At 41.1% G+C, this 27,948-nt stretch overlaps 1 protein-coding gene across 8 annotated transcripts in view; it reads right to left on the reverse strand.

The window, feature by feature from the left end:
• TUSC3 (tumor suppressor candidate 3) overlaps window positions 1-24,127 on the reverse strand; it is a 242,064-nt gene extending 217,937 nt beyond the window's left edge. For all 8 annotated transcript variants that reach the window (XR_009598632.1, XR_009598633.1, XM_027962612.3 and 5 more), the window contains exon 1: window positions 23,809-24,127. Coding sequence is in view for 6 of the 8 variants with exons in the window: in XM_027962612.3 (XP_027818413.1) it covers window positions 23,809-23,946 (138 nt within the window). In the remaining 2 variants the exon portion in view is untranslated. The remainder of the gene's footprint in view (window positions 1-23,808) is intronic.
• Between the last annotated feature and the right edge of the window lie 3,821 nt (window positions 24,128-27,948).

Consider the following 27,948-nt stretch of genomic DNA (forward strand, 5'->3'; position numbering starts at 1 on the left):
GAAATCAACTCTAAATATTCAATGGAAGGACTATGCTGAAGCTGAAGCTCCAATACTTTGGCCACTTGATGTGAACAGCCACCCACTGGAAAAGACTCTGATGCTGGGAAAGACTGAGGACAGGGGGAGAAGTGGGCGACAGAGGACAAGGTGATTGGGTGGCATCACTGACTCAATGGACGTAAGTCTGCGCCAAGTCCAGGAGAGAGTGAAGGACAGGGAAACCTGGTGTGCTGCAGTCCCTGGGCCACAAAGAGTTGGACATGACTCACAGACTGAACAACAACAAAAATATAAAACAGATAAGCAACAAGGATTTACTGGATGATACATGGGACAATACTTAGTATTCTGTAATATCTCTAATGGAAACCATTCTGGAAAAAAAATATACTTTTTAACTGAATCACTCTGCTGTACATCTGAAACCAACACAATACTGTAATTCAACTATACTTCTTGACTATGTGTTTTCTATGAGGAGAGGTAAATAGTACACATACCTGCTGTGAGGCCAGTGCTTAGTCACTCGGTCATGTCTGACTCTGTGTGACCCCATGGACTGTAGCCCATCAGACTCCTCAGTCCATGGCGATTCTCCAGGAAAGAATACCGGCGTGGGTTGCCATGCTCTGCTCCAGAGGATCTTCCCAGTCGAGGCTTTGAACTCAGGTCTCCCATATTGCAGGTGGATTCTTTACCGACTGAGCCACCAGGGGAGCTTGGGGAAAAGTCATGAACTGAGAGCAGGAAGATCATGTTTGAGGCCCATGACTTTCCCTTGCCAGGTTTGTTACCTTGGTACCAAAATTCCTGAACTAACATATGTTCTCTCATCTTACAGTGGTAACAATACCACCATGAAGAATAAATGATATGATGGATGCTTGGGGCTGGTGCACTGGGATGACCCAGAGATGGTATGGGGAGGGAGGTGGGTTCAGGATTGGGAACACGTGTATACCCACGGCGGATTCATGTTGATATATGGCAAAACCAATACAATATTGTAAAGTAAAAATAATAATAATAAAAAAATGAAAGATACTCAAAAAAAAAAAGAAAAAACCACCACTGAGATTTGCTTCTGAGCTCCTGAAGCACACTTTAAATCTGATGATGAAACCGCTGCATCCCACATGAGAGTATATTATCAAAGAACAGCCACTGAGTCCTATGCTTTAGACATTACAAGAAGTACATTACATGAGGACACTGTCCAAATATGCAAGTAGCCCCATCCAAATTAGCAAGTAGCCCCCTCACCCAAAAATGAAGAGAAGAAACTGAGCATGTATACCAATGAGTTCCTTCAGATGCTGAGACAGTAACTTTTTAATAAATGACAGACACAAATGTCTTAAGTCTGTTGTCCTTGTATGATACATTCTTATATGGAAAAATGTTCTTCTGTGAATCAATTGTGTTTAAACACAAAGAGAGAGATGGGACTTGTTTTATATTTAGTTTTCAACCACAACAAACACCTCTATTATTAAGAGTAAACTAGGCTGTAGACTTGGAGGAGGAAATGGCAACCCACTCCAGCTCTTGCCTGGAGAATCCCAGAGACAGGGGAGCCTGGTGGGCTGCCGTCCATGGGGTCGCAGAGGGCCGGACACCACTGAAGCAACTTAGCAGCAGCAGGCTGTAGACTATAGTGTGAAATAGAGCCCCAGTTTGAGTGACTCACATCCATATAACAATGCAGTACAGAATTCAGGGCAGCAGGGGGCCTCCCCTCCACACAGTCATGACCATGTAAGCTGATGGCTGCTCTGCCGTATCAACACATTTTACATTGTATTTTCCAGATCACTCTTTACATAGCCAGCAACACAGAAAGAGCTTTGGATCAGTCAGGGTTCAGTTAGGAAAACAAACAAACAAAAAAAAACCACTCATGTCCTCCAAATATAAAGGGATTTAACACAGGAATTAAAAGCAGTTTAGAATGTCATTGAGAAGTGCATAAGAAATTATGGTTAAGACAAACAGCCACCAACAAATTCAGAGCATGGGATTCTCAAGAGCTCATCTGGAAGCTCTTAAACTTCTTGGAGGCTTCCACCAAGTACCTTGGTCTGTAAGAGCTAAGTGACCAGTGACAGGCTAAACAATGTGCTCCCCTCCCACCCCTGCAAGGTGTTCATATCCTCAGTCCCAGAAACTTGAAGCATGTAGTAAATGGACCTGAGCAGATGTGATTTAGAATCTTGAAATAAACAAGGTGCCACTGTATAGCAAGGGAACTATATTCAATCTCCTGAGATAAATCATAATGGAAAAGAATATAATAATGTGTACGTATACACACATATGTGTATATATTTAACAGAATCACTCTGCTCTACAGCAGAAATTAACACACTGTAAATCAACTACACTTCAATTATTAAAAAATAAAATCTTGAAATGCAGAGATATCCTACATTAGTTGAGTGAGTCCAATATAATCATCAGGGTTTTATGAGAAGGAGGCAAGAGTATCACTCAGTATAAGATGTGAAGATGCAAGCATGAGGTTGGAGTGATTCAACTAAAGAATCATAAAGTGCCTTTATAAGTTGAAAAACACAAGGAAATTGATTTTCCCCTCAGCTAACCAAAGGAACACAATTCTTACCACACCTTGACTTGAGTCCAATGAGACTGATTTTGGATTTCTGATCTCCAAAACTCTAATAATAAAATAAGCCAATAAGTTTGTGATAATTTGATATATAAAATAGGAAATGAACACGTGTAGTCATCTGGACTTTCCAGGACAATACTTCAAACCTTACATTTATCCTCCAACCTGCCTCAATTACTTCTGAAGAACAGCGGTCTCGCCCCCTATCTACCTTCCAAATCTGAGAGGAAAACTAACACAGACTCTCAAAGGAAGCTTGTGATACAATCCTGATGAGTCTTCCAAACAGGGTCGTGGATGACCAGCACAAGCTGAAGGACCATCTTTATGGGCAGGCTAGAGATGGCACATATCACTTCCATTCACTTTCCATTAATCATGACTTGGTCACATGGCCCTAAAAAATGTAGAGGAGGCTGGGAAATGCAGTCCAGCTTGTGTCTATGAAGAAGAAAAAACTGATATGGTAAACAGCTCTGGCATACCAAAGATTTTTAATGTAATAAAATCTCATAAAAATATGAAAGCCACAGCAGGAAACCAAGATGAGAAGTAGTTGTAAATTACTACTGAGCAATTTGTATTGCTCAGATACATGCACAAATAAGAGCTGCTATCACAGAGACATACATATCTTTACAGTATAATACCATATAAATTGTCAACTTTATTAAGGCATTATCTTGAAATCCTACACTCATCAGACTTAGTAATAATAAAGTAGACATGGATTATCTCATAGTTTACTTTTTGATAATACCAGTTAGCAGCTAGTATGAATATTTCAAATGAGATGAGCAATCACTTTTTTATTTTTTATTTTAGCTGACAGAGAAATGTTAATTCAAAAAACAACATGGCTATCCTAACACAGGTTATTTCCCCAACGTTCTCTATAATATTAATAAGTGCAATTTAGAAATGCAGGGTCCCTTGCTATGAGGCTTACCAAGATATATAAAGTATCAGCCATAAAAATGGAAAAAAATCTGAACTTAATTTTTCTATTTTGAGATCGCAAGTAAGTAGAGGAATGGTGACTATCCTATAATGGGGTGGGTGGGAGGGAAACATTTCTATACAGCACTGAATGGGAAGAAATGTTATTTTTAAAATATACTCCACTCGACAATTATGTCAGACAGACTGAAAATTTCTTTTGAATATTAATGTTTAATTTTAATTGTAATCTTCCCAAGTGAAAAAGAAAATAAAATGTCAATTACTCTTAAACTTACTTACCAGTTTAACTGGCATCCTGAGGTTGCAAGATACATGATCTGTTTAAAATAATTCTCATCATTTCCAAATACTTATTTCCATGAATAACTATTCTCTCCATACTGTGCAATTTCAGAAGTGAGTTTTAAAATCACTAGGAGGATGGTTTCACTCCTTCCTCAGAGGTTTCAGCTTGTTTTTGTTCTTCCCACCAAAGAGCTCCCACCACTGCATGAGGTCAAATCCCTGTAACAAGGACGGATACATGCGCACACACACAAGCGCATGTTCATCTTCTTGCACTCCTGCTCATCTGACTGAACTGATACTTCAATTTTATTATCACTTCAATTTTATCACTTCAACTTTATAGCCTTACTAAAAATCTTTTATTAAATAATGTTGTTATATACACTGACTATCATAACTATGTTGATTTTGTAAGCCACCACTCTAAAGTGCAGAAAAATCTCAAAGTGCAAGCTCACCTAGGTTAGTAAGCAGAATTCTAAAATAATCCCCAGACACCCATCATCTTATATAATTCCCTCCCCATGAGTATGGACAAGACTTGTGAATGTGATGGACTAGCGCTTTTGTAATTATGTTACCTTATACAGCAAACAGGAGAAGGCAATGGCACCCCACTCCAGTACTCTTGCCTGGAAAATCCCATGGATGGAGGAGCCTGGTGGGCTGCAGTCCCTGGGGTGGCTAGGAGTTGGACACGACTGAGCGACTTCACTTTCACTTTTCACTTTCATGCGTTGGAGAAGGAAATGGCACCCCACTCCAGTGTTCTTGCCTGGAGAATCCCAGGGACAGGGGAGCCTGGTGGGCTGCCGTCTCTGGGGTCGCACAGAGTCTGACATGACTGAAGCGACTTAGTAGCAGCAGCAGCAGCATACAGCAAACATGTGCTGATGTAAAGTCAGTTAACTTTGAGTTACTCACAAGGGAGATTATACTGAGTGGTCCTGACCAAATTAGATGAGCACTGTAGAAGAAAGTGAAGAATCAGAGAGACGAGCCTACTGGCCTGGAAGAAAGCAAATGGCCACGTTTTAAACTGCCCATGGAGAGAGCCACATGGCTAAGAACCAGAGGGTGGCCTCCAAGAATGGAGAGAACACAGCCAGCAAGAAAATACACAACCAGGTTCCTCAATTCCAGGTGCCAGGAGCCAGCATGAGGAATCCCGCCCGTGGCAAAGTCATGAGGAAGGAAGCCTGACAAAATGCAAGGGCGTGATCAGGCTTCAGGGGTTCCCCCTGGAATTTCCTGAGCATCCACCCCAAAAAACCAGAGTCTGTCTGCTTTACTGTGTTATGCTTTCCACCTACTCTTCTGACATTAACAGGGGGCTGTCCCCCCACCACCTTTTTCTGGAAAAAGTTAATTTAGAGCTTTTAGATAATAAATCTCCTAGGCATAATAAGTGTTTCAATCCAAAAACCCCTCTGATGGCTCTCTAGCCTGCCTGCCGTACTCTTACAGCTGCGCATGTGATTGTTTGCAGCCTCCCAACCGTGAGAGGCACAGGAAGCTTAAAACATCCTAGGAATGTAGGGGCTTCCGAGGAGTTAAAATCATTAGAATAGGACTGATTAACGGTTTCATTTGTTGAGCCAATACTTGCTGCCAAATTTTCATGTCTTTTATTTGTAGATATAGTTGGTATATAGAAAAAACAGGTAGTAGACCTGGTATTGGCAACATTAGTTCTTTGAGTTAAGTAGTTTCTTTGTTATAACCCACTGCACCTTTGTTCTACAGGAATGTAACTTTATTTAGTACTTTGAGGGTGATGCAGAGTAAAGAAAAAACACTTCTAGGGAAAAAGAGTTTTCTGGCTGATAGACATTTATCTAGGAAGAGAGCCATAAAAATGTTAACAGGCCTCTTGGCCAGAAGATAATGTAAACCACCTGAGACCTTCTGTATACGGGAAGGTATGCAAAAAGAAAGCCTGGTCTCAATGAGGGTCAGGACTGCTGCCCCTGCGTAACTCTGCATATTCCATTATTTCTTTATGTACAACTTGTCTGCATATTCCATTATTTCTTTATGTACAACTTGGGTTATATAAGCTACTTTTGAAAATAAAAGTTGTGGGTCTAGCACCGATGCTGGGCTCCCCCATGTCATTCTTTTCTCCCCTTTTCCGGCTGAATTCCCATCTGGAGTGTGGAGGCTCGCCAAGTCTACTTACTTGCCCTGGCTTCTAAGATCCACGTGAGAGGGAGCCCAAGGCGGGCACCCTCCACTATTCAAGTGGGCGCCGGTGGTCTAACGTAAATGGTGCAAACCTCTTGTCTCAAGGTTTTATTAGTTTTCTGCGTAAACCAAGTTATTCAGCCTCTTTTCTCCACTAATTTTCCTACTACACTATTCTTTCCTAATCTCTTTCTATTTCTAATTAAATAGTCCTTTCCCAGACTCTGACTCCGTCCCCGCTTCGAATTCCCTGGATCCACCGGGGCTGGACCCCGGCATCCAGGAACTGAAATCTACCAACAACTTGAGTGAGTTAAGAAGAGGCTCTAGAGCTCCTGATGAGAACACAGCCTAGCCACACCTGAACGTCAGCCTGGCAGCCTCTCAGAAGAGAATCCAGATCTGTTACCTGTAGAAACTATGAGAGGCAAAGAAAAAAAAAAAAAAAACAGGTAACATTTTTAGTCACTAAATCTGTGGTCATCTGCTATGCATCAACAGAAAACTAATACAGTCACAAACCACCTTTGTATTTACAGCCTATTTCTGAATGCTCCTAGGGACTATTCATCTTAAGAGGAAGAGATAAGTGTTATGGAGAGATACACTGCAAAGCAGCTCTATTATTACAGCACACTCCTAAGATTACTTCAGTAATAGAACAAGACAAATTATATACAAACCACAAATGATAACGTCTCAGGAGAAAACCATGAGAAAACAGTGGTTGGTATATCATCACAGGACTCAACCCCCCATGTTAATTCTGTAACAACACTCTGGTTATAACAAAATGCTGGGGATGGTTTTTATCTCCAAAATCTCTGAAGACAAGAGACTCCTGCTTAGTTGTCACTGCAGCTGTTTTTTCCATTAATTTCTTAGGTCTGAAAGCTGACTTAAAATCAGTTCTTACCTCTTTTTATTAATCGTTCTGATTATCTATATCCAGAAATCAATTATTATTGATGCATTTTAAATCAGAGACCAATGAATGATATGAATTCATATTGGCTTAAATCTCATAAAATGATCCAGAGCTGAAACAGTCTGTAAGAAATTTAGCTAGATTTAATACTCTTACACAAAAGGCTGCAATTTGTAAAGGATAAAATGTTGCCAAATTTCTACAAGATCATTTAAGCAGAAGCAATATTCCATACATCCATGAAATACTGCAGACATGAAAAAATTTATCTGGTACATAAAAATGCTGTAACATCAGGAAATTGGTTTGAGACCTTGGAAGTATGATATGGAGGAAATGAAGGTTACTGTTAACTGCCTAACAATTTCTCATTTTAAAACTGCAATACTGCCACCTAATCAAAGAAAAAGCTTATATAAAATTTTCAAGATCACAACTGATTCCTTACAGTTTTTGTATCTACAGTGAGTATTCCCCTAATCTCTTAACTAGATCCTCTCGAGCTACTAAAATGAAAACCTTTCACTGTCCTTAACTTTGCGACCCCACGGACTGTAGCCTGCAAGGCTCTTCTGTCCTTGGGATTCTCCAGGCAAGAATACTGAAATGGGTTGCCATGCCTTCCTCCAGGGGGGAGAAGGAGGTTCCCAATCCATGGCTCAAACCCAGGTCTCCCTTATTGCAGGCAGATTCCTTACCATCTGAGCCACCAGGGAAGCTGTGTGCTCACATAAAAACCTCTGCTCTTGTATGAATCAGACCTTCAAAACCTTAAGTTCTCCATCTTGTTCAGTCACTGTCATCTACGGAACTCTTAGTCACTACCCTTCATCTCTCTTTTACTCTGAGTATTGAGTAAAGTCCACATAAACAATCTTACCTCCTAGCCTTTCAGCTCTTTATCCTCATCACTTCCAATAACTAACCTCAACTCCAGCCCTTATGAGCAGGGTCTCACCTGGTACAGTTTCACCTCTGCAATGGTAAACTGATATAACCCAGTCATGACAAAAACCAGCTCTCCCAGTTCCCTCACTCTGGTTTCCCCTACAACATTCGACCCTCCACTATCACTGGGGCCTTGCTTCTTTCCCCTCTCAGCACGGACAGTCTTTTATCTTCCAAGTCACTCATCCCACAGCATGTCTGTTAACTCCCCCTACCACTCTTTCCATCTCCCACCTGACACCTCCAACCCTGAAGCAATCCAACTGCCTACACTTCTTGTCCCTGCAGTTTCCCTTCTGGGTCAGTTACAGGAAAAGAAAATCAAATAAGGATCATACAAAACTCATGATTTCTCAAATTATCTGACCCTTCCTGTGACTTAACAATGCTTCTTTGTTTTCCTATTCTGTGTAAACTGGGTAATTCTAGGCAAATTACCTGATGCCTATTCTAGCTACTTAAGACTAGTCACTGCCCTAGACAACTTACTCCTCCTTTTCAGTTCACCTTCCATTTCATAGAGGAAACAGTCTTGGCCACCAAAGGAATAAATGTGCCTGCAACTGTACCCCTTCTTTCACCCCCTTCTCTCATCAAAAGGTAAGAGAGGTCACTACTCCTTGTAAACAATCCAACAGCTTGTATTACAGAGCACTACTGGCTCCAATCTCAGCATTTAAAAAGTAAAGGTGGATTTCGCCAACTCATGGGCTGGCAGGGAGACTGTGCTCACCCTCTTCACACGAGGACCCAGATAATGAGAGTATCCACTGCATCAAACACTCCCAGTCCCCTGCCAGAAGGAAACAGACAATGGTGGAGCATGTAGTGACTCTCGGAGCCTCTGCCTGTCACGGACACATGACACCTCTGCTCACATCTCAAGAGCTGAAGTCAGTCACATGGCCAAGCCCGAGTTTGCAGGAGTGGGGAACTGCAATCCTATCACGGGCATGGAAGAAAACCCAACACTATCTGCAGTTCTGAGAGCTGCCACAGTGCCTATAAAGCTAACCCCACCCGAGTCTCCAGCTCCCACTCCCCTCTCCCCACCTAGCTCTGCCTGGGTTACCTTCTCTCTTCACCTGTCAACCTCTTCTCCAGCTCCCACCCACTTAACTCTCCATCCTTCCCCAGCGGAAGTGCCTCATGAAGTGCCTGGGCAGAAGAGGCACTGGCTGTCTCCGCTTCCTCTTGACCCACTCAGGTACTCACTCACTCCCTTCCAGTTGGCGGCTCAGCACTGCAGTCAAACGGTGCTGGCTAAATCCAAAGGGCTCTTACTAGTTTTTGTTTAGCCTGTTGCCATTCACCTCCACTGACCCGTTTCTTGCTGGAACATTCTTCTTCTGTGCCATCCCCTCTGCGGGGCTTCTTCCTAGCTCTCCGGTGGCGCAGCCTTGGTCTCTTCTGCAAGCCTGCCTTCTGGACGACAGTGACACACTGGTATCGCTGAGGGTCTGCCTTTGCTGTCTGTTTTCACCCTACGTACTCTGGCAGGGTGATTTTTAACCACTAACAAAAATTCAATTCCCACTGATGCTAATGATTTCCAAAGCCATTTCATCTTCAGCCCAAATCAAAGATCTGTATTCATACATTCTACCACCTCTCAAACACCTCAGTTTGGATTTCGCCCATGTATCACACACAGTCTTAGTATCTGCCTTCCAAAATCTCATCTTCCTCTTGTTTCCCATTTCAGTAAATAGAATTTCTGTTTTACCAAGAAATAGAGTCCTTATTCTTGCCTTCTTCTTCACCCCACACACAATCGATCACCAACAGCTGCCAATTCTGGCTCACAGAGTTCAAAAATCCAGTGACCACTCTGTATTCTCACTGCCACAACCTGCCGTCAACTCTCATGTCCATTCCTGCCAGAGCCTCTTGAGCAGACTGCTGCTGTTCCTCCAATTTCACATTCCCACTGAAGCTGATTGCCACAGCATTGACAGAGCAATACTCCTAAATGTGAGCCTCATCCTCACCTCCAAGATAAAACCTTTCAATTCCTCCCACTGACTTCAAGGTCAATGCCCACAGAGACCCTTGGGATTTGACTCCAGCTTCCATTCCAGCCTCAAGCCCTGTCACCCTGCCCACCCTGTGCATTCTAAGCCAAGCCATGTCGACCTACTTTGAGTTCCCTGAATTTGCTGTGCTTTTCCATATTTCTGGACCTTCACAGTACTAGTTCTTCTTCTTAGAACACTCCTTCCTTCATTAAATCATTTCCTATGTGTACCTTCCATCCTAAAGGAAATCAACCCTGAATATCCATTGGAAGGGCTGAAGCTGAAGCTTCAGTACTTTGGCCACCTGATGCAAAGTGTCAACTCACTGGAAAAGACGGTGATGCTGGGACAGAACGAGGGCCAAAGGAGAAGGGAGCAGCAGAGGATGAGGTGGTTGGACAGCATTATCGACTCAATGCGTATGACTCTGAGCAAACCCAGGGAGATTGTGGAGGACAGAAGAGCGTGGTGTGCTGCAGTCCATGGGGTCACAAAAACTTGGACCTGACCTAGTGACTGAACAACAAATAATGTGTACCTTCAGTTTTCAGCTGACCCCAATGTGCTAACCTACCACCACGGCACCCATCAGTTTCCAGTTCATTCATTTCTCACACCACATTATAAATAACTGTTTTCCTGTCTGAATCTCCTTCTAGGCTAGGAGCAACAGAAAATGTCAGAACAGTGGCTGTCTTACTCACTACTTTACCTCCAAAAGACAGCATGATATCCGACATGCAGTATTCATCAACAGATGATTGTTGAAAAAAAGGAACAATAGATCGCATTTCAGAGAAATGTCAGTGACATGGCCCTTTACTCAGTAATGTGTGCCATCTTTTAGGAAGATGACACTCAAATAAAATTATTTTCTATCACTTACTTCAATTATATCTACTTAAAATAATCCAAAAGGACATAATGTGAAAAAAATTACATTATTTAAGAAATCAATAGCCAGAAGAACAATCACAAAATTTAAAAGTCTCCTCTACTTAGGACTTCTGTTATGATTGTAATTACTTACAGACAAGTAAGACTAGGAACTCCGTACAATAAAGAAGTTCAGATTTTGGTAAGATATGAGTAAAATAATACTGAAAGGCTCCCTGGGATCATCTATTATGACATGAAGGAATCCCGTGAAAATGCAAAAACAAAAAAAAATGGGCTGTAATCTATGTAAAAATGCCACAGAGCTAACCTAACTTTACAAAGGAAAACACCACTGTTTCCTTCACCAGTTCCTTTTTAGATAATGAAGTATGTTCTTTCTGTTCTGATAATATGTATCTCGAACCCTAGAGACTGGTGCTAATGATGGTACTCAGAAAACTGACTACTTCTTTAAGGTTTCTTATCTATCATGAGTTACTACAGAAATAGTAACTATACCATATTGAAAACTAGAGTGGCGTACAGAAATAGCTTATTATTTTAATTTGTGGCTTTGTAGATTAAAATGGGAAAAGATAAGGCAAGTGTAAATCTAATTGCTATTTGACAGTCAAATAAAAAGAACTTACGTAGCTCTGCCACCATTAGTTTTAGTTATCCTCTATGGATCATGTAACTCAAACGGTTAAAAACTAGTATCAGTAAAGGTTCTTTATAAGGACATTATATTCAAATCAGAGCAGGACTATTACTAAGATTCAACCTCTAAGACAAAATAACCTTTGCTATTTAGCAAAACTACCATAAATCATTCAGATATCATATTTCATATAATTTTACCATCTAAAAAGGATCTAAGCAAATGTTTAATCCAATAGCTTTTAACTTTTTAAAAATCTAATAAACAGGACAGATGCTCATGCCAGAAAAATCCATTTATGATATAAATGAAAAATGTTTATAATTTCAGAGGGCCAATGGGAAGCTTTTCCTATTTAACCTAGATTCAGACATCCTGATCTTTTTCAATGTTCTCATTTTACAACCGAACTGATGTTTCAAAAGGTTAAGTGCCTGGCCCAAGAGCACAGAGTTTATATCAAAGAACCTGGAACCCACAGTTCATTTTCTGGAACTAACTTTTATTAAACCCTTAACCTTTTGTAAAGTTCACATTTCATTTCCTCTTCAAACCAACTTCAAGTTGGGAATTACTCTAATTTATAAAGACGGAAACTGTGGTCTAAATAATTTGCAAAGATGAACAATGTGGCTAGAATTCACATTACGGGCTTTTCACAGTTTCATTCCACTCTATAAAGACTACCCAACAGTAAAATAAGAAGAAAAGACAATGAGAAAGCAAATTATACAGCCACAGACTTTCAACTGAAGGCCAAAGAGAGGCGACAATTAAAATCAATAGCAAAAAAAACACCAGAGGTTGACAGTGGCATTCCAACAATCTCTGCTATCCGTCATTCTGCTACAAAGCCACGTGTAAAGTCAAGTCGCACAAGTCAAGGCTGATGAACTTTCAAAAAAGACAGAAAGAAGAGTGACGTCAGCATCATGTCAGCATAAGACGACCTTCATTTTATCATTCCCTCCCCTCAACAACAAAAATTCAGCACCCACTGAAAAATAAAAGTAACTCTGTAAGAGCTGAGGAATCCAGAAACCCAAAATGAGCTGACTGGTGGAGTACTATCTCTGTCAGAGCAAACATTCAAAGTCTGGAAAAGGAGAGAATTTACTCACATATGCAGATATCAACGTAAGGAACCAAGGATCACAAAAATCAGGTAAACATGATACCACCAAAGGAGACTAATAATGCTTTGATAACAGATACTAAAAACGTGCAGATCTAAGAACTGTCACACAAATTTCTTAAAGAATTTGATTGATCTACAAGCACATGCAGACAAATGAAATTAGGAACACAATGCTTCAACCAAACGAGAAGATCAACAAAAAGAATAGAAATAAAAAAACCAGAAATCCCCGAGTACAAAAATACAATACCTGATCAGAAGAATTCAATAGCGTTTCAAAACCAGACTCAATCACAGAAAAGAAATAATCAGGACAACTGAAATCATCCAGTCAGAGAAACAAAAGATTGAAGAAAGCCTACAGGAATTATGGGACACAATCAAAGGAACAATGCTTGCATTATAGGAATTCCAGAAGGAGAGGAGAAAGAAAAGGGGACAGAAAGTATATTTAATGCAACAACAGAAGGAAACCTGTAGAGGGAAACAGACCTCCAATTCTAAGACGTACAGAGCACACTAAATATGTTACACCCAAACAGGGCTTCCCAAGTGGCGCCGTGTAAACAATCCAATTGCCAATGCAGGAGATGCAAGTTCAATCCCTGGGTCAGGAAGATCCCCTGATGTAGGAAATGGCAACCCATTCAGTACTCTTGCCAAGACAATTTTATGGACAGAGGAGCCTGGCAGGCCACAGCCCACAGGTTTGCCAAGAGTTGTACACAACTGAGTGTGTACACAGACACAGACACACATACACAGGGCTATACTGAGACACTTATCAAATGCTGTAGGAAAAGTAACCATGATAAAATGGTTACTGCCAAATCTTGAATCATTTGAAGAAAGTAATGATGACATTCTCAACACCCAATTTAGTAGCAGAATCTGTCACATAAGAAAATATTCATGAAAAATTATGCACATCAAATGGCTTTAAAAGTTTCTTTTGAAATGCCAAATCAATATATGCTACTCATGAAAATTCACTTTGGAAACATAAAACCAACCACAGAACATCCTGGGAATTCAGTCACTAACATAAGCACCAAAGTTGGCAATTCATTAAGCACTTATGTTCCAGGCACTATGCTAAATACTTTAGAGGATTATCCCATGAAGGGTCACAACTCTATAGCAGGGACTAACAGACTATCTCTACTTTTCATATAAAGAAGTTGAAGCTTGGAGAGCTTAAGTAATTTGACCAAAGTAGCCTTACTAAGCATTTACCAAGTACAAGGCACTATGCCTGAATATGGAGGATAGAAATACAAAACTAAAACTACAACCCTTCTTCTCAAAGGGCTTGCAGAATAAAAGGAACAACAGACAACAGGCAATAATTCAGCCAAGAGCCATTCAGAAGCAGGACACAGACCATTGATGGGAGCACAGGGCACATGCGTGCTCATTCACTCCAGTTGTGTCCAGCTCTGAGACACTATACAACCCAATCGACTATCGCCCGCCAGGCTCCTCTGTGCACCAGATTCTCCAGACAAGAACACTGTCATGGGTTGCCATGCCCTCCTTCAGGGAATCTTTCTGCCCCAGAGATCAAGCCCGTGTCTCCTGCGTTGCAGGCAGATTCTTTATCCACTGAGCCACCTGGGAAGCATATGGTAGGAATTCCTGATTCTAAATGGACAAGAAGGAGTAACCTGTTTAAGTTAACCCTAGAGAGAAGCATATACCAGTGGCAAGATCTAAAACAGGAGAGTTAGACAAAGCCTCACTCAGGAAAAGCACTCAACAGCGTGAGAAGAACACTGAGTCCATTTTACTGGCATTTAAAACAATACTCCTCCAAGACAGCATTGGTTAGAAAAGTCCCAGGGGACATCTTGGGCTGGGATGAAGGAAGAGGTGGCAAAAAAATCACAAGTGAGTAAAGGTTTGAAACCTAGTAAAATGTGACCTGATTTCGGACTCTGGCAAACAGATGTGTGAAGATGCTTTACTTAGTGTCAGAGATTGTAGGAGACACCACTTGGCAAAGAAAGGTGGAATAGAAACTTTCATACTTTCTGAATTCATGTAGGTTACAGAGTTCTGTCTTTTGCGACTTTAGGCTCCCCTCAGCCTAAGTTCATTTATTTAAACAACTTGCTAAAGAAAATGATGGCCTAAGTTTATAAATTATGTTTTCAAAGGGGTCAACTCTAAGTATCATTAAAGTTCATAAAAGATCAGTTATGAAAAGAAAGACAAAATAATAGTGTAATCAAAATAAAAAAGAGGGGAGAGGCAGAAACATGGAAGGAGTAACTGAGCATGGGGATAGGAAAATACAACCCTGGCGGCAGGAAAACTCCTTTCTAGTCCCAGTTTTGTTATTTAGCCTGGAATCAGATTTTCCTGCTTTATCATTCTACAGTGCAGTGTTTAAACCCTCCTCACCCCCCACACCCCCCCACACACATCCAGTTACTATCCTCTTGATAATCTGGAGTCCACAGGACATCAAAGCCCATGACTCAGGCAGCTCTCCGTAGGAAGCCAAGCTGAATCACAGGGCCATTATGATTCTGTTACACCTTAACTCAGTCACTCTTTCTCCCCATAAAGGCTCCAAAAGGGGGGAAAAAACATACAGGAAACAAGCACAGGACATAGCAAAGCCACTCCACTTTCACGAGTGAGAAGTCTTTTATTCCCTTTCAAAGATTTCACTGTAAAAAAAAAAAAAATGAACCAATCAACACTGCACAAAACCAGCTCTTTGAGAAAGGTCCCTGTTTTTCTGCTTAATTGTAACTCAAACGTTAACTGAGTTTATTAAAATAAGATCTTTTTTAAAAGAAAATATCTTCCTGAATTTTATTTCACATATGTTTAAGTTACATACCAACATATTACATATGCAGAAGCAAAAGAGATAAGTAATTTTTTTTAAACATTCACATAGAAAGCAGCATACAGCAAATATATTCAGGTATACTTACTCTCTTCTACTCTTCTTGGGCTAATAGCTTTAAAGGCACGTAACAAATTTACACCTAATTTCTTTCCTACCATCTTTTGGACATAATTTTTGGAAAGAGAATTTCATTTTATACAATAAAAATGAAATTATTTCAATAAAAGGAACACATGAATATTCACTTCAAAGACAAACACAAACTTCTAATACTGACCACTGATATTCAAAGATTGGCAATGACTATATATACTTAATGGTCCTTCACTAATATTTAATAAAGTAATTGTTAGGTGACTAAAACATAGTGTAGAAAGAGTTCTTTGGAGCAAGACTGTAAACTTACAAGTTGTACAGTCATGTATAAAATTCTTAATGCAAGATGACCTTCCTGAGCAGAATGCTTTCAAATACAAAAATCAGAAAATTCAATTTGAAATGTAAACAATAAGAAGGGCTTCCCAGGCACGCCAGTGGTAAAGAACCCACCTTTCAATGCAGGAGACATAAGAGAAGCTGCTTCAATCCCTCCAGAAAAGATCCCCTGGAAGAGGGCATGGCAACCCACTCCAGTATTTTTACCTGAAGAATCCTATGGACAGAAGAGCCTGGCAGGCTACAGTCCATAGGGTTGCAAAGAGTCAGACACAAATGAAGTGACTTAGCACAAACAATGAGAAAGCTTGTTAACTCAACAAGGAGTCCACAGTAGAGCAATTCCAAGGCTAGGTAAGCCATGCCATCAAGTACACCAGCTCTTCCCTCTTTTCAACTCTGCTGTCATGAACTTACTGGTTGTGACCACAGGCTTGTATTTATGTGGTTCAAGATGAGTTCAGCAACTCAAGCATCACATCCTGATACACACATTCAAAGACAGGAAGAGAGAATTAACCCCACCCCAATCTTGGGTCCTTTATAAAGGAGGAGGAGGAAACTTCCAAAAACCCTACGTAATTGTATCATATGCTCACTCCTAAACCAACCATTAGAAAGGTACTGGATAATCGTGATAATCTTCGACGAATGAAAATGACTGCTTAGGGCTTGGGATGGTCCCAATTTCTATTACTCAAATCAAACCAAGGAATACTGTTAACAAAGACAAAGGTAAGGCAAACAAAACTGTCACAACCACCAAGATATTGTGAAGATAATAAACAATTTAAGTGAAATGCCTGGCATTACATCTTCTATCTACACTGACTTTTTTTCATTTCCTGATACAATTTAAGCCTTAATTCTGACTCCCAAGTTTGTTAAATTCACTAAATTACAGGAAGGCTTCTCATTCAATTTAATATTTAATATTAGTAAGCAGAGTTCACAATTTGTAATCAATTTTGTACCTTAAGTTTTACCCACAAAAATCCTATGAACTAACTTTCCAATGGTTTGCCTTTTTTCTGGGCAGAGAGGACACAATTTTTCCAAAAGTTGAGTCAAATCATGTTGATAACAATATTAAGCCACCTCTAAAAATACATATCTAAAATAAACAGACAACAGTTCCATTAAATAAAATCAATACCACAACTTACCTAATCTATAGTGTGGTGTCCCCCTTTTCATTAAAGGTAGCTGAGCTCTCACAGTAGCATTCAGGGGAAAGAAACGTCCTTTTCCACTTTCAAACATCAAAATATTAATAGGTATCTTCACATAAGCAACCAAAAATGTAGTAACAAAAAAAATTTAAAAATGCAGTAACAAATATGTTAGAAAATACTTCCTTTCTTTCTTAACTTTTCTCAATTCATTAATGGCTTCAGGATGCTATGCTTCTAAGTCAGGACTTTTCATCACAGATTTGCGAAACATGCTGTAATATAAGCTCACTGTTGACGCTGACTTTTTTCTTTTTGACATTAAACCGAAGCAGACAACCAGGCAGGTAGGTAGACAGATACCTATTACTACAACAACAACAAAAAGATACTCTCTATTCTTCGTAATACTATTTTGAAGTTTTACAATTCAAACTAAGTCTTTCTGTGTTTTACATCTCTATGTGTAGAATTTTGCAAGATGCTCTCCTTAAATCTATGTAAAACTCTGCAAGAAATTATGTGAAGTCAGCCTTTATGTACAGTGTGCAAAACATAAGAGCTACCAAGATATATATATGGCAAGTGATTACTAAATTAGGTTAAAATGTGTTCCCCATAAAACAGCACCGTTAACAGCAATGAGAAAACAGATGGGCAGAGGCCAGGACAGTTTCCCCTTAGATATGCTCAATTAGAGAAGCTGCAGAAATCTGGCCAATAGATAGGAAAAAACAAAAAAAAAAAAAACCGAGATTAACATTAATACTACTTATTTGGTCCACACATGTACATGAGCACAACTACACACACAGACACACACACACACACAGTGTTAGATGACAAATACACAACTGTTCATGACCTACCTATCCTCTAGCAGGAGAAATGTTACTCTGACACTAAGCCCAAGGTAAATTTTCTGGTGGGATTGGATCATGTTGTTGTTCAGCTGCTCAGTTATGTCTCACTCTTTGCAACCCCACAGACTGCAGCACATCAGGCTTCCCTGTCCTTCATCATCTCCCAGAGTTTGCTCAAATCCATGTCCACTAAGTGGGTGATGTCATCCAACCATCTCATCCTCTGTCACCCCCTTCTCCTGCCTTCAACCTTTGCCAGCATCAGGGTCTTTTCCAATGAGTGGGCTCTTTACATGGTCTAATATACCAATAAAACCTGGAGGCTACTTAAGGTAGTCACAGCCATACTGATCACTCTTACATCCAAACTCACTGTTTAAGTCAAAAGAAAACATGTGCAAGTAAATGTGGACCCCCCCCAAAAAAGGTTAACAAACACCTGATGAATCTGTGGGTCAAGTTTCACGCTGCTGTCCGCTCTGTCACCGTGTCCTCCATGTGAAGAAAACACCTACAAGGGACTGAGCGTGCAGGTGCTGTGTCTATGCACAGAAAGCTATCCTGAAGCGCTCATTTTAACAAAGGTACGGTCCTTTACGTCAGCAGACAGGTCACAGGTTTCCAGGTAACTTGCAAGCACAGGCACTGACTGACATTGTTCTACAGTATCTTTTCAGGGATGTCTGTACAGCACACAACTTTGCGACACGGGGTCCCTTCCAGAACACCCAGCAGCTCTGTTCACTTTCTACTTTAATGAAGATGCTGTCTTACGGTAGAGCTGAAAAGCCAGCTAAGTTTACTGCCCATTATGAAAGATCTGGTTCCACAAGCTCAAGGTTCTCTTCTGCTCCAAAATTTATATTCCTGGTGTCAGCTGGCCTGTGTCATCGGCACAAATGCTGATATTCTGGCAATTCTACCGCTGTAATAAACCGTCCAGCTGTGACTCAGGAGTCCTGTGCCTTCTGCCATTACCCATGAGACTGCAGCAGGCAAAACATTCACCGTTACTGACAAGCAGTTTTGGCCATACTAAGTAAGACCTGTCATTTCCAATTACTCTTCAAGGAGTTACCATACACAAAATCAAATCTACACGACACAACAATCTGACATCACCATGACTGCTGTACATGTGGATACATATCAATGTATAATTACTACGCATTTCTTAAAGTTGTACTCATATGTTTACAAGCTATTTCTTCCACCTAAGTTCTCTGCTTAAAGGTAAAATCGAAATCCACTGCTTGGTTTCATCCTTTCCTTACCATTTGCTAAGACAGTAAAGTATTAAGTAACTGGATACATACATCTTAGTGTAAAATGTGCTTACAGAAGTTATCTCAGAGGCAACTAATACTGTTAGTTCTCTTAAAAAATATGAGTCACTCAATGTTTCATATTGCATGTTCATTGTTATCTACATGTTCTAGCCTGTTAGCTAATCATTTGCTTTGCAGAAAGTATAATATATATTATAGTTGTCCTTCAGTATCTGATGGAAAGACCCTGATGCTGGGAAAGATTGAGGGCAGGAGAAGGGAACAAAAGAGCATGAGATGGTTGGATGGCATCACCGACTCGATGGACATGAGTTTGAGCAAACTCTGGGAGTTGGTGATGGCCAGGGAAGCCTGGCGTGTGGCAGCCCAAGGGGTCGCAAAGAGAAACGACTGAGCGACTGAACTGAGCTGATCTGATGGAAATTAGTTCCAGGATCCAGCAGATACCAAAATCTGAAACTACTCAAGCTCTTTACCCTACCAAATGGTGGGGGGACAGCTGGCCCTTTGTGTCTGCAGATACAGGATCCACTGATATGGAGAGCTAACGGCAGCTACTTTTGATGGTGGCAAAGTCACTAAGTCCAATGGAAAAATCATTACAGAATTTGAGCTCTTTTTATACTATTAGAAGTCATTACAGACTGAAACAATTCTAAATGAAGCTGATTAAACAATGTAAGAAACAGAGAAACTGTCAAAATAATGGAAACCCATGAGACACCAGAAATGCAAATGATATTAAGAAACTAAAGTCTCCTGCAAATCCATACCACTTAACATGAGGATTTAAAAATCAATTAACAAGACTGTATTCAATGTAACTAAGGAAATGGACTATAAAAATCTCTAGTTGATTTTCTTTCCCTATTCACTTATTTCTCTTGACTATATTCTTAAATAAAGAACACAGGAAAGCTAACTATATTTAGTGAGTGAAAATGTCTTCGCAAACAAATAAGTATATACAAATATAGACAGACACACACATAGCCATATCACCAACTGTTCCATGATATAAAAACCTCCTTTTGGGAAGCTCTCAAACAATCTAAGAGTTTGGAATTCCCAGTGTTTCAAAATAAAATAAGTAACAATTTATTCCATAAACCATAATTTAGTTATTACAAACTCAGTTAACTTGGGAAAAAAATTTTACGTATTTCAGGATTTCATTATGTCTATCCTCTTTCATTTAAATCAGGACACATAATTACAGCACCCAAATTAGTGATCATTTGTTATGTGCACTGTACTAAACACTTTAAATTTAGTCTTATTTAATCCCAACAACACTGAAATGTAGGTATTATGTCTGTATTTTTAAGAAACATGACTAAAATTCAGGAACTTAAGTGATTTAATGTCAAATAATTAGACCGGGTATGAATTGTAACCACACCATCGGTTCTATTAAAAAACCTACAATGGTAACTATTACTGTCATAAATGTGACTTCCTTAAAAGCATCCAGTGTCCAGTTTCTGATTCCAGGTTCAACTGGAGGTTTCCATTTGGATTCCCCAGCACAAAAGAAAACACCATCCATGCCAAGTCAGATGTTCTGGCACTTATGTTTGTAGTATTTATTGTAGTAAATTAAGTTCCAACTGTTATATTTCTCTGGTTCAATGGTGTCAAATCTCATACTGGGCATCAGGTTCTAATCTAAGCAAAAAACAAGCCAACCAACCACATATGGTCAAAACAACACTGTAATAGTCCTAGAAAAATAAAAACACTTGAGACTAACCACTTTTCAGTATTTCCAATAAAGAATGTTTTTCTCTCAGTATTTGAAGAGATCATAGTTTGTTTTTTTTCAATTGAAGGATAACTGCTTTATAGAATTTTGTTTTCTGTCAAACCTCAACATGAATCAGCCATAGGTATACATATGTCCCTTCCCTCTTGAACCCCCTTCCTGTCTCCCTCCCCATCCCACTCCTCTAGGTTGATACAGAGCCCCTGATTTGAGTTCCCTGAGGCATACAGCACATTCCCATTGGCTATCTATTTTACATATGGTAACATAAGTTTCCATGTTACTCTTTCCATACATTTCACCCTCTCCTCCCCTCTCCCCATATCCATAAGTCCGTTCTCTGTGTTTCTCCATTGCTGCCCTGTAAATAAATTCGGTACCATCTTTCTAGATTCCATATATATGCATTAGTATATGATATTTATCTCTTTCTGACTTACTTCACTCTGTGTAACAGGCTCTAGGTTAATCCACCTCACTAGAACTGACTCAAAGCTGCTCCTTTTTGTGGCTGAGCAACACTCCACTGTGTCTATGTGCCACACCTTCTGTATCCATTCCTCTGTCAGTGGGCATCTAGGTTGCTTCCATGTTGTAGCTTTGTAAATAGTGCTGCAATGAACACTGAGGTACATGCATCTTTTTCAATTTCGGTTTCCTGGGGGTATATGCATGCCTAGGAGTGCAACTGGTTGGTCATATGGTGGTTTTATTCCTAGCTTTTTTAAAGAAATCTCCATACTGTCTTCCCTAGTGGCTGTATCAATTTACATTCCCACCAACAGTGCAAAAGGGTTCCCTTTTCTCCACACCCTCACCAGCATTTATTGTTTGTAGACTTTGATGGTGGACATTCTGACCGATGTGAGGTGATATCTCATTGTAGTTTTAATTTGCATTTCTCTAATGAGCAATATTAAGCATCTTTTCATGTATTTGTTAGCCATCTGTATGTCTTCTTTGGAGAAATGTCTGTTTAGGACCATAATTTTGTAACTGAGCATCAGAAAGAGAACTAGACTATGTTTCAGAAATACGCATGCTCATTGCCATTTCCTTCTCCAGGGGATCTTCCCAACCCAGGGATAGAACCCAGGTCTCCCACACTGCAGGCAGACTCTTTACCGACTGAGCCACCAGGGAAGCCACTTATACTAAATTAATGCTTGTTGTCACATGTTAAAGTAGTCATACTTAGAGATGCTAAGATGCTTTTTTGAAGATGTACACTTTTCAGACTTCTTTGGGGGTTTTTTTTTCCTTTCAAGTGCAAGTAACCATAGTCACAGAAGTCTATCTAGGAGGCAAATCATAAGAATTTTCCTGGAGTTCCTCATCGTTTTAATTGCCCTCTGCTCTGGTAATTCACACAAAAACTACTTTTCAAAATCTCCTCCTTTTCTCAAGAAAAACTATGAAATCTAAAACTCTAAGAATGTATATAAACACCAAGTGGTAGGAGGGGGGAAATCATTATATTTGTAAATACAGTCTTAACAGCGGTTCTTCACCAAAAATCTTACCAGAACTCCACCAAGAATTTCGCTAAGGCCAATTTTCATGTTAAAATTTTAAAAGTTAAAGGAAGAAAATATTTTAATCCAAAATTGTTTCAAGCAAAGAGTAAAGAGAACCAGAATTATTGTGTGTGTGAGGATGTTTTTTCACGCTCTCAACCCAGTTATCAAGAAGGTTGCCGTAACATTTGAAACCAGAATTAGAGCCAGGTGTATGTAAATAAAACTTCACCGGGAAAAACCATTTTGAAAAAACCTCATTAATATGAGGAGATGCTCTCAGTAAACGACGTACAATTAGAAACCTTACTCACATTTCCTAATTTTTTTTCTAATCCTTATAGATCGAGCATCCAAGGTAAAAGTTATCCAAGGACAACTGAAATTCACAAATAACTAGACAGTTACTTTAATTACGGTCAGTTACTTCAATCCTCGCCCTCGTCAAAGCTGTGCGTGTGTGCTGTGTTCCTCAGTCCTGTCGCCACGCCACGACTGAAGCCCACCAGGCTCCTCCGTCCATGGGATTTCCCAAGCAAGCTTCTGGAGTGAATCGCCATTTCCTCCTCCAGAGAATCTTCCCGACCCAGGGATCGAACCGAGCCTCCTCTGGCTCCTGCACTGACAGGCGAATTCTTTACCACTGAGCCACCAGAGAAGCCCCTCCTCAAAGTTATTAGAGGGCTAAGACTGAGGTCAGGTGATCTGAATTTCACAAACAAATGTGTGCAACCTAAATAACGTGAGGTTACTGGCACAATTATATCGTGATTTTAACCTAAGGAAAAATATACAGCTTTACAAAGGTTTAATAAAACACAGAATAACTTTAAACACAGTCTCAATATGCTCTGTTGCCTCCTAAACGGATAACGAAGGGCGCAGGCTAAGAAACACAAGGAACAAACCGTTCCTTCGATGCAAGCTTCAAATACTCCTAAACGGTATTTTCACATCCAACACACCCCTTTTTACTGACTAAGGGGCCCCGAACCTTAGTCTTCAACTAAGGGTCAAAAGCGCGCCGTGACCGAAGAGCGAGGGGCTTGGCGTTGTTTTCTGAGGAAGGACATGGCAACCCCACTTTTGAAACTGTGGGGCTCAAAGGACATGCGCAAAGGCCTGCCCGCAGACTCCGCCAGCACCCCCAAAATCAGCCATCGCCCACGCCCCGCGGCCCCATCTGCCTAGCAACGCGGCTCGCCCACTCGGACCCGCCCCGGCCCGCCCAGGAATGCCCACGGGATTCGCCCTACCTCCTTTTTCTTCTGTCCTCCGCCGAGCTGGATGCACAGGAGCAGCAGGAGGAGGAGGAAGGGAAAGCTCCCGGTGGGGAGATACCGCGGCCGCCGCCCCGCCTGCCTCCGGCGTGAAGGAGCGCCCCTGGCACCCATCGCCGCAGGGCAGTGTCTCCTCCACGCGCGGTAACCGTGGGCGCCCAGCTCCTACCGGCGCCCTATACCTGCCAGGCCAGCCTCCGGGAGCCCCCTGCCCGTGCCCCCGTGGATGCCTACGGCCTCGCCGGGCAGTGGGAAACCAGCGGAGGACGCTGAGGAGAAAACTGACGGCGCATCCGGTTCACCGGGAGAGGAGACCTGGAAAGACCCGGGATGGGGCAGGAAGTGGGCGTGGCCAGGGGGCCTCGGCGAGCCGCGCTGCGCGGCGCACGCAGCCCGCGACTTGCGGAAGACCCGCGCGGCGGCGGAGGGCGTGGTCCTCTATGCTAGCTCGCCTATCGGAACCTGAGGCTGACCTGCCGCTGAAACCAGCACCTGCTCCCGGCGATGTGCAAGGGTCCTGTTTATCCAACGCTCTACCTGGAACCAGAGACATACATAAGAAAATTGCCTTCTTCGGTGATAGAGAAGATCTCTGAGGAATTAGTAAGGATCTGGTCCTTCTAGCTCATGGCAACCCTCGGATCTCCTTGGGACGTTTTTACTCAAAAATAGTTCAGAGAACTGAATGATGCTGTGGTCAGATTATTCTATAACAGTATCTATTCCTGCTTGTTGTGAACCTAGTTTCTTAGCATGTAACATGAACAGAAATTTAAAGTAAGAACAAGTGATGCTGCATATTATCTCCTAGCAATGATTATTTATCCACAGGTACATAAACTAATTTTTAAATGCTTTATCTTTACAAGTAATGTTTTCTCGATACAGTTTTGCTTTTCATGTTTATTAGTTTTCTCAAATTCATCATACATGTTATTTTGATAAATTGGGTACTACTAATAACTAATGATAACAGTACAAAACATAAATTTTAATATAGCCTTATGGTCACAGAAGTTTGTTTAAATAAAATTTCAATTTATACAACTCTTTTTGCAGAGAAGAATGACTTTCCAGCATAAAAAAAAATCATTAAAAGACTTCCAAGCATAAAAAAAGGTATGTTAGGATAAAATTCTATCAGATTATACTGCCTCTGGGAGAGTAAATGGATTCAACCACCTTGAAGAACTGTTTGGCAGTATCTGCTAAAGATAAATACACCTAACCAAGATCCCAAAGTTCCACATGAGCATATATTCACTGAGTGACGTGTACAAATTTGGATAGCTGCTTTATTAAAAAAAAGGCCCAAGCTGCAAAGAGACCAAATATCCATCAACAGTAAAATAGAGAAATAATTTGTGATACAGTAACACCATATAACAGTAGAAACAAACTAATGACATTTATGCATATTAATATATGGAATGAATTTTACAACATAAAGATCCACACACAAAAGTAATATATTAGGGTTTGTAGAAATAAAGATCAAGATCAACCAGATGAAAATAGGCAAAGGCTGCTTATTCGGTGATTGCAACATCAAGTGACTCAGCTGACATCACTTGAGCTCATGCACAGACTCAAAGGCAGGCAGAAGAGTAGGAAACAGCAGTGGAAAGAGAGGAAGGCTTCAGGTGTGCTGTGATTGGAGGCTGTAGACATGGCAAAAGCTATAGGTGAGCTAACTAGAAAGGGGATCTCCTTATGTGACTGCTTAGGAATGCGTATTTGGCTTTCCATAATTAGTCTTAAGTTGGAGGCATGGCCAAAAATTAGGGAGACTGTCAGTTATTAATCAAGTACTGGCCATTTGGGATCAATTGTTAGAGAAGTCATGGTTTATTCTTGAAAAGTGAAAGTCACTCAGTCATGTCCAGCTCTTTGCAAAGCCATGAACTATACAGTCCATGGAATTCTACAGGCCAGAATACTGGAGTGGGTAGCCTTTCCTTTCTCCAGGATCTTCCCAAGCCAGAGATCTAACTCTAGTCTGCCACAGTGCAGGTGAATTCTTTACCAGCTGAGCCACAAGGGAAGGCCATTAACAAACAATAAAATGTTAACTTCCCTAGTGGTCCAGAGGCTAACACTCTGTGCTCCCAATGCAGGGGGCTTGGGTTTGATCCCTGGTCAGGGAACAAGATCCCACATGCTGCAACTAAAACCTGGACAGCCAAATAAATAAATATACATTTTAAAAAGAGGTGGTCCAGAGGCTAAGACTCTGTGCTCCCAATGCAGGGGGCTTCAAGCTTCGGTTTGACCACTGGTCAGGAAACTAGATCCCACATGCTGCAACTAAGATCCTGGATACTGCCACTAAAACCTGGACAGAAAGTACATAAATACACATTTTAAAAAGAGATGTAATAGTTCAGTTACTCAGTCATGTCCGACTCTTTGCAACCCCATGGAATGCAGCACACCAGGCTTATTTGTCCTCACCAACCCCTGAAGCTTGCTCAAAGTCATGTCCATCGAGTCGATGATGCCATCAAACCAGCTCATCCTCTGATGTCCCCTTCTCTTCTCACCTTCAGTCTTTCCCAGCATCAGGGACTTTTCCAGTGAGTCAGTTCTTCGCATCAGGTGGCCAAAGTATTGGAGTTTCAGCTTCAGCATCAGTCCTTCCAATGAATATTCAGGACTGATTTCCTTTAGGATGGACTGGTTGGATCTCCTTGAGTCCAAGGGACTCTCAGGAAGTCTTCTCCAACACCACAATTCAAAAGCATCACTTCTTCAGCACTCAGCTTTCTTTATGATCCAACTCTCAAATCCATACATAACTACTGGAAAAACCATAGCTTTGGCTAGACGGACCTTTGTTGGCAAAGTAGTGTCTCTACTTTTTAATATATTGTCTTTTTAATATGTTGTCTAGATTGGTCAGGGGCTTCCCTGGTGGCTCAGAGGTTAAAGCGTCTGCCTCCAGTGAAGGAGACACAGCTTCGATCCCCGGGTCAGGAAGATCCCCTGGAGAAGGAAATGGTAACCCACTCCAGTATTCTTGTCTGGAGAATCCTATGGAGAGAGGAGCCTGGCAGGCTACAGGGGTCGCAGGGGTCGCAGAGGGTCAGACAGGATTGCTGGGAGAAATATCAATAACCTCAGATATGCAGATGACACCACCCTTATGGCAGAAAGCAAAGAGGAATTAAAAAGCCTCTTAATGAAAGTGAAAGAGGAGAGTGAAAAGTTTGGCTTAAAGCTCAACATTCAGAAAACGAAGATCATGGCATCTGGTCCCATCACTTCATGGGAAATAGATGGGGAAATAGTGGAAACAGTGTCAGACTGTATTTTGGGGGGCTCCAAAATCACTGCAGATGGTGACTGCAGCCATGAAATTAAAAGACGCTTACTCCTTGGAAGAAAAGTTATGACCAATCTAGATAGCATATTGAAAAGCAGAGACATTACTTTGCCAACAAAGGTCCGTGTAGTCAAGGCTATGGTTTTTCCAGTGGTCATGTATGGATGTGAGAGTTGGACTATGAAGAAGGCTGAGCACCGAAGAATTGATGCTTTTGAACTGCAGTGTTGGAGAAGACTCTTGAGAGTCCCTTGGATTGCAAGGAGATCCAACCAGTCCATTCTGAAGATCAGCCCTGGGATTTCTTTGGAAGGAATGATGCTAAAGCTGAAACTCCAGTACTTTGGCCACCTCATGTGAAGAGCTGACTCATTGGAAAAGACTTTGTTGCTGGGAGGGATTGGGGGCAGGAGGAGAAGGGGACGACCGAGGATGAGATGGCTGGATGGCATCACTGACTCGATAGATGTGAGTCTAAGTGAACTCCAGGAGTTGGTGATGGATAGGGAGGCCTGGCATGCTGCAGTTCATGGGGTTGCAAAGAGTCGGACACGACTGAGCGACTGAACTGAACTGAACTGAATCTTGATTCCAGCTTGTGCTTCAACCAACCTGGCATTTCGCATGATATATTCTGCATGTAAGTTAAATGAGCAGCGTGATAATATACAGCCTTCTCGTACTCCTTTCCCAATTTTGAACCAGTCTGTTGTTCCATGTCCAGTTCTAATTGTTGCTTCCTGACCTGCATACAGATTTCTCAGGAGGCAGGTAAGGTGGTCTGGTATTCC

The sequence above is a fragment of the Ovis aries genome, chromosome 26, assembly GCF_016772045.2.
Source record: "Ovis aries strain OAR_USU_Benz2616 breed Rambouillet chromosome 26, ARS-UI_Ramb_v3.0, whole genome shotgun sequence".
In the NCBI taxonomy this organism is placed as follows: Eukaryota; Metazoa; Chordata; class Mammalia; order Artiodactyla; family Bovidae; genus Ovis; species Ovis aries.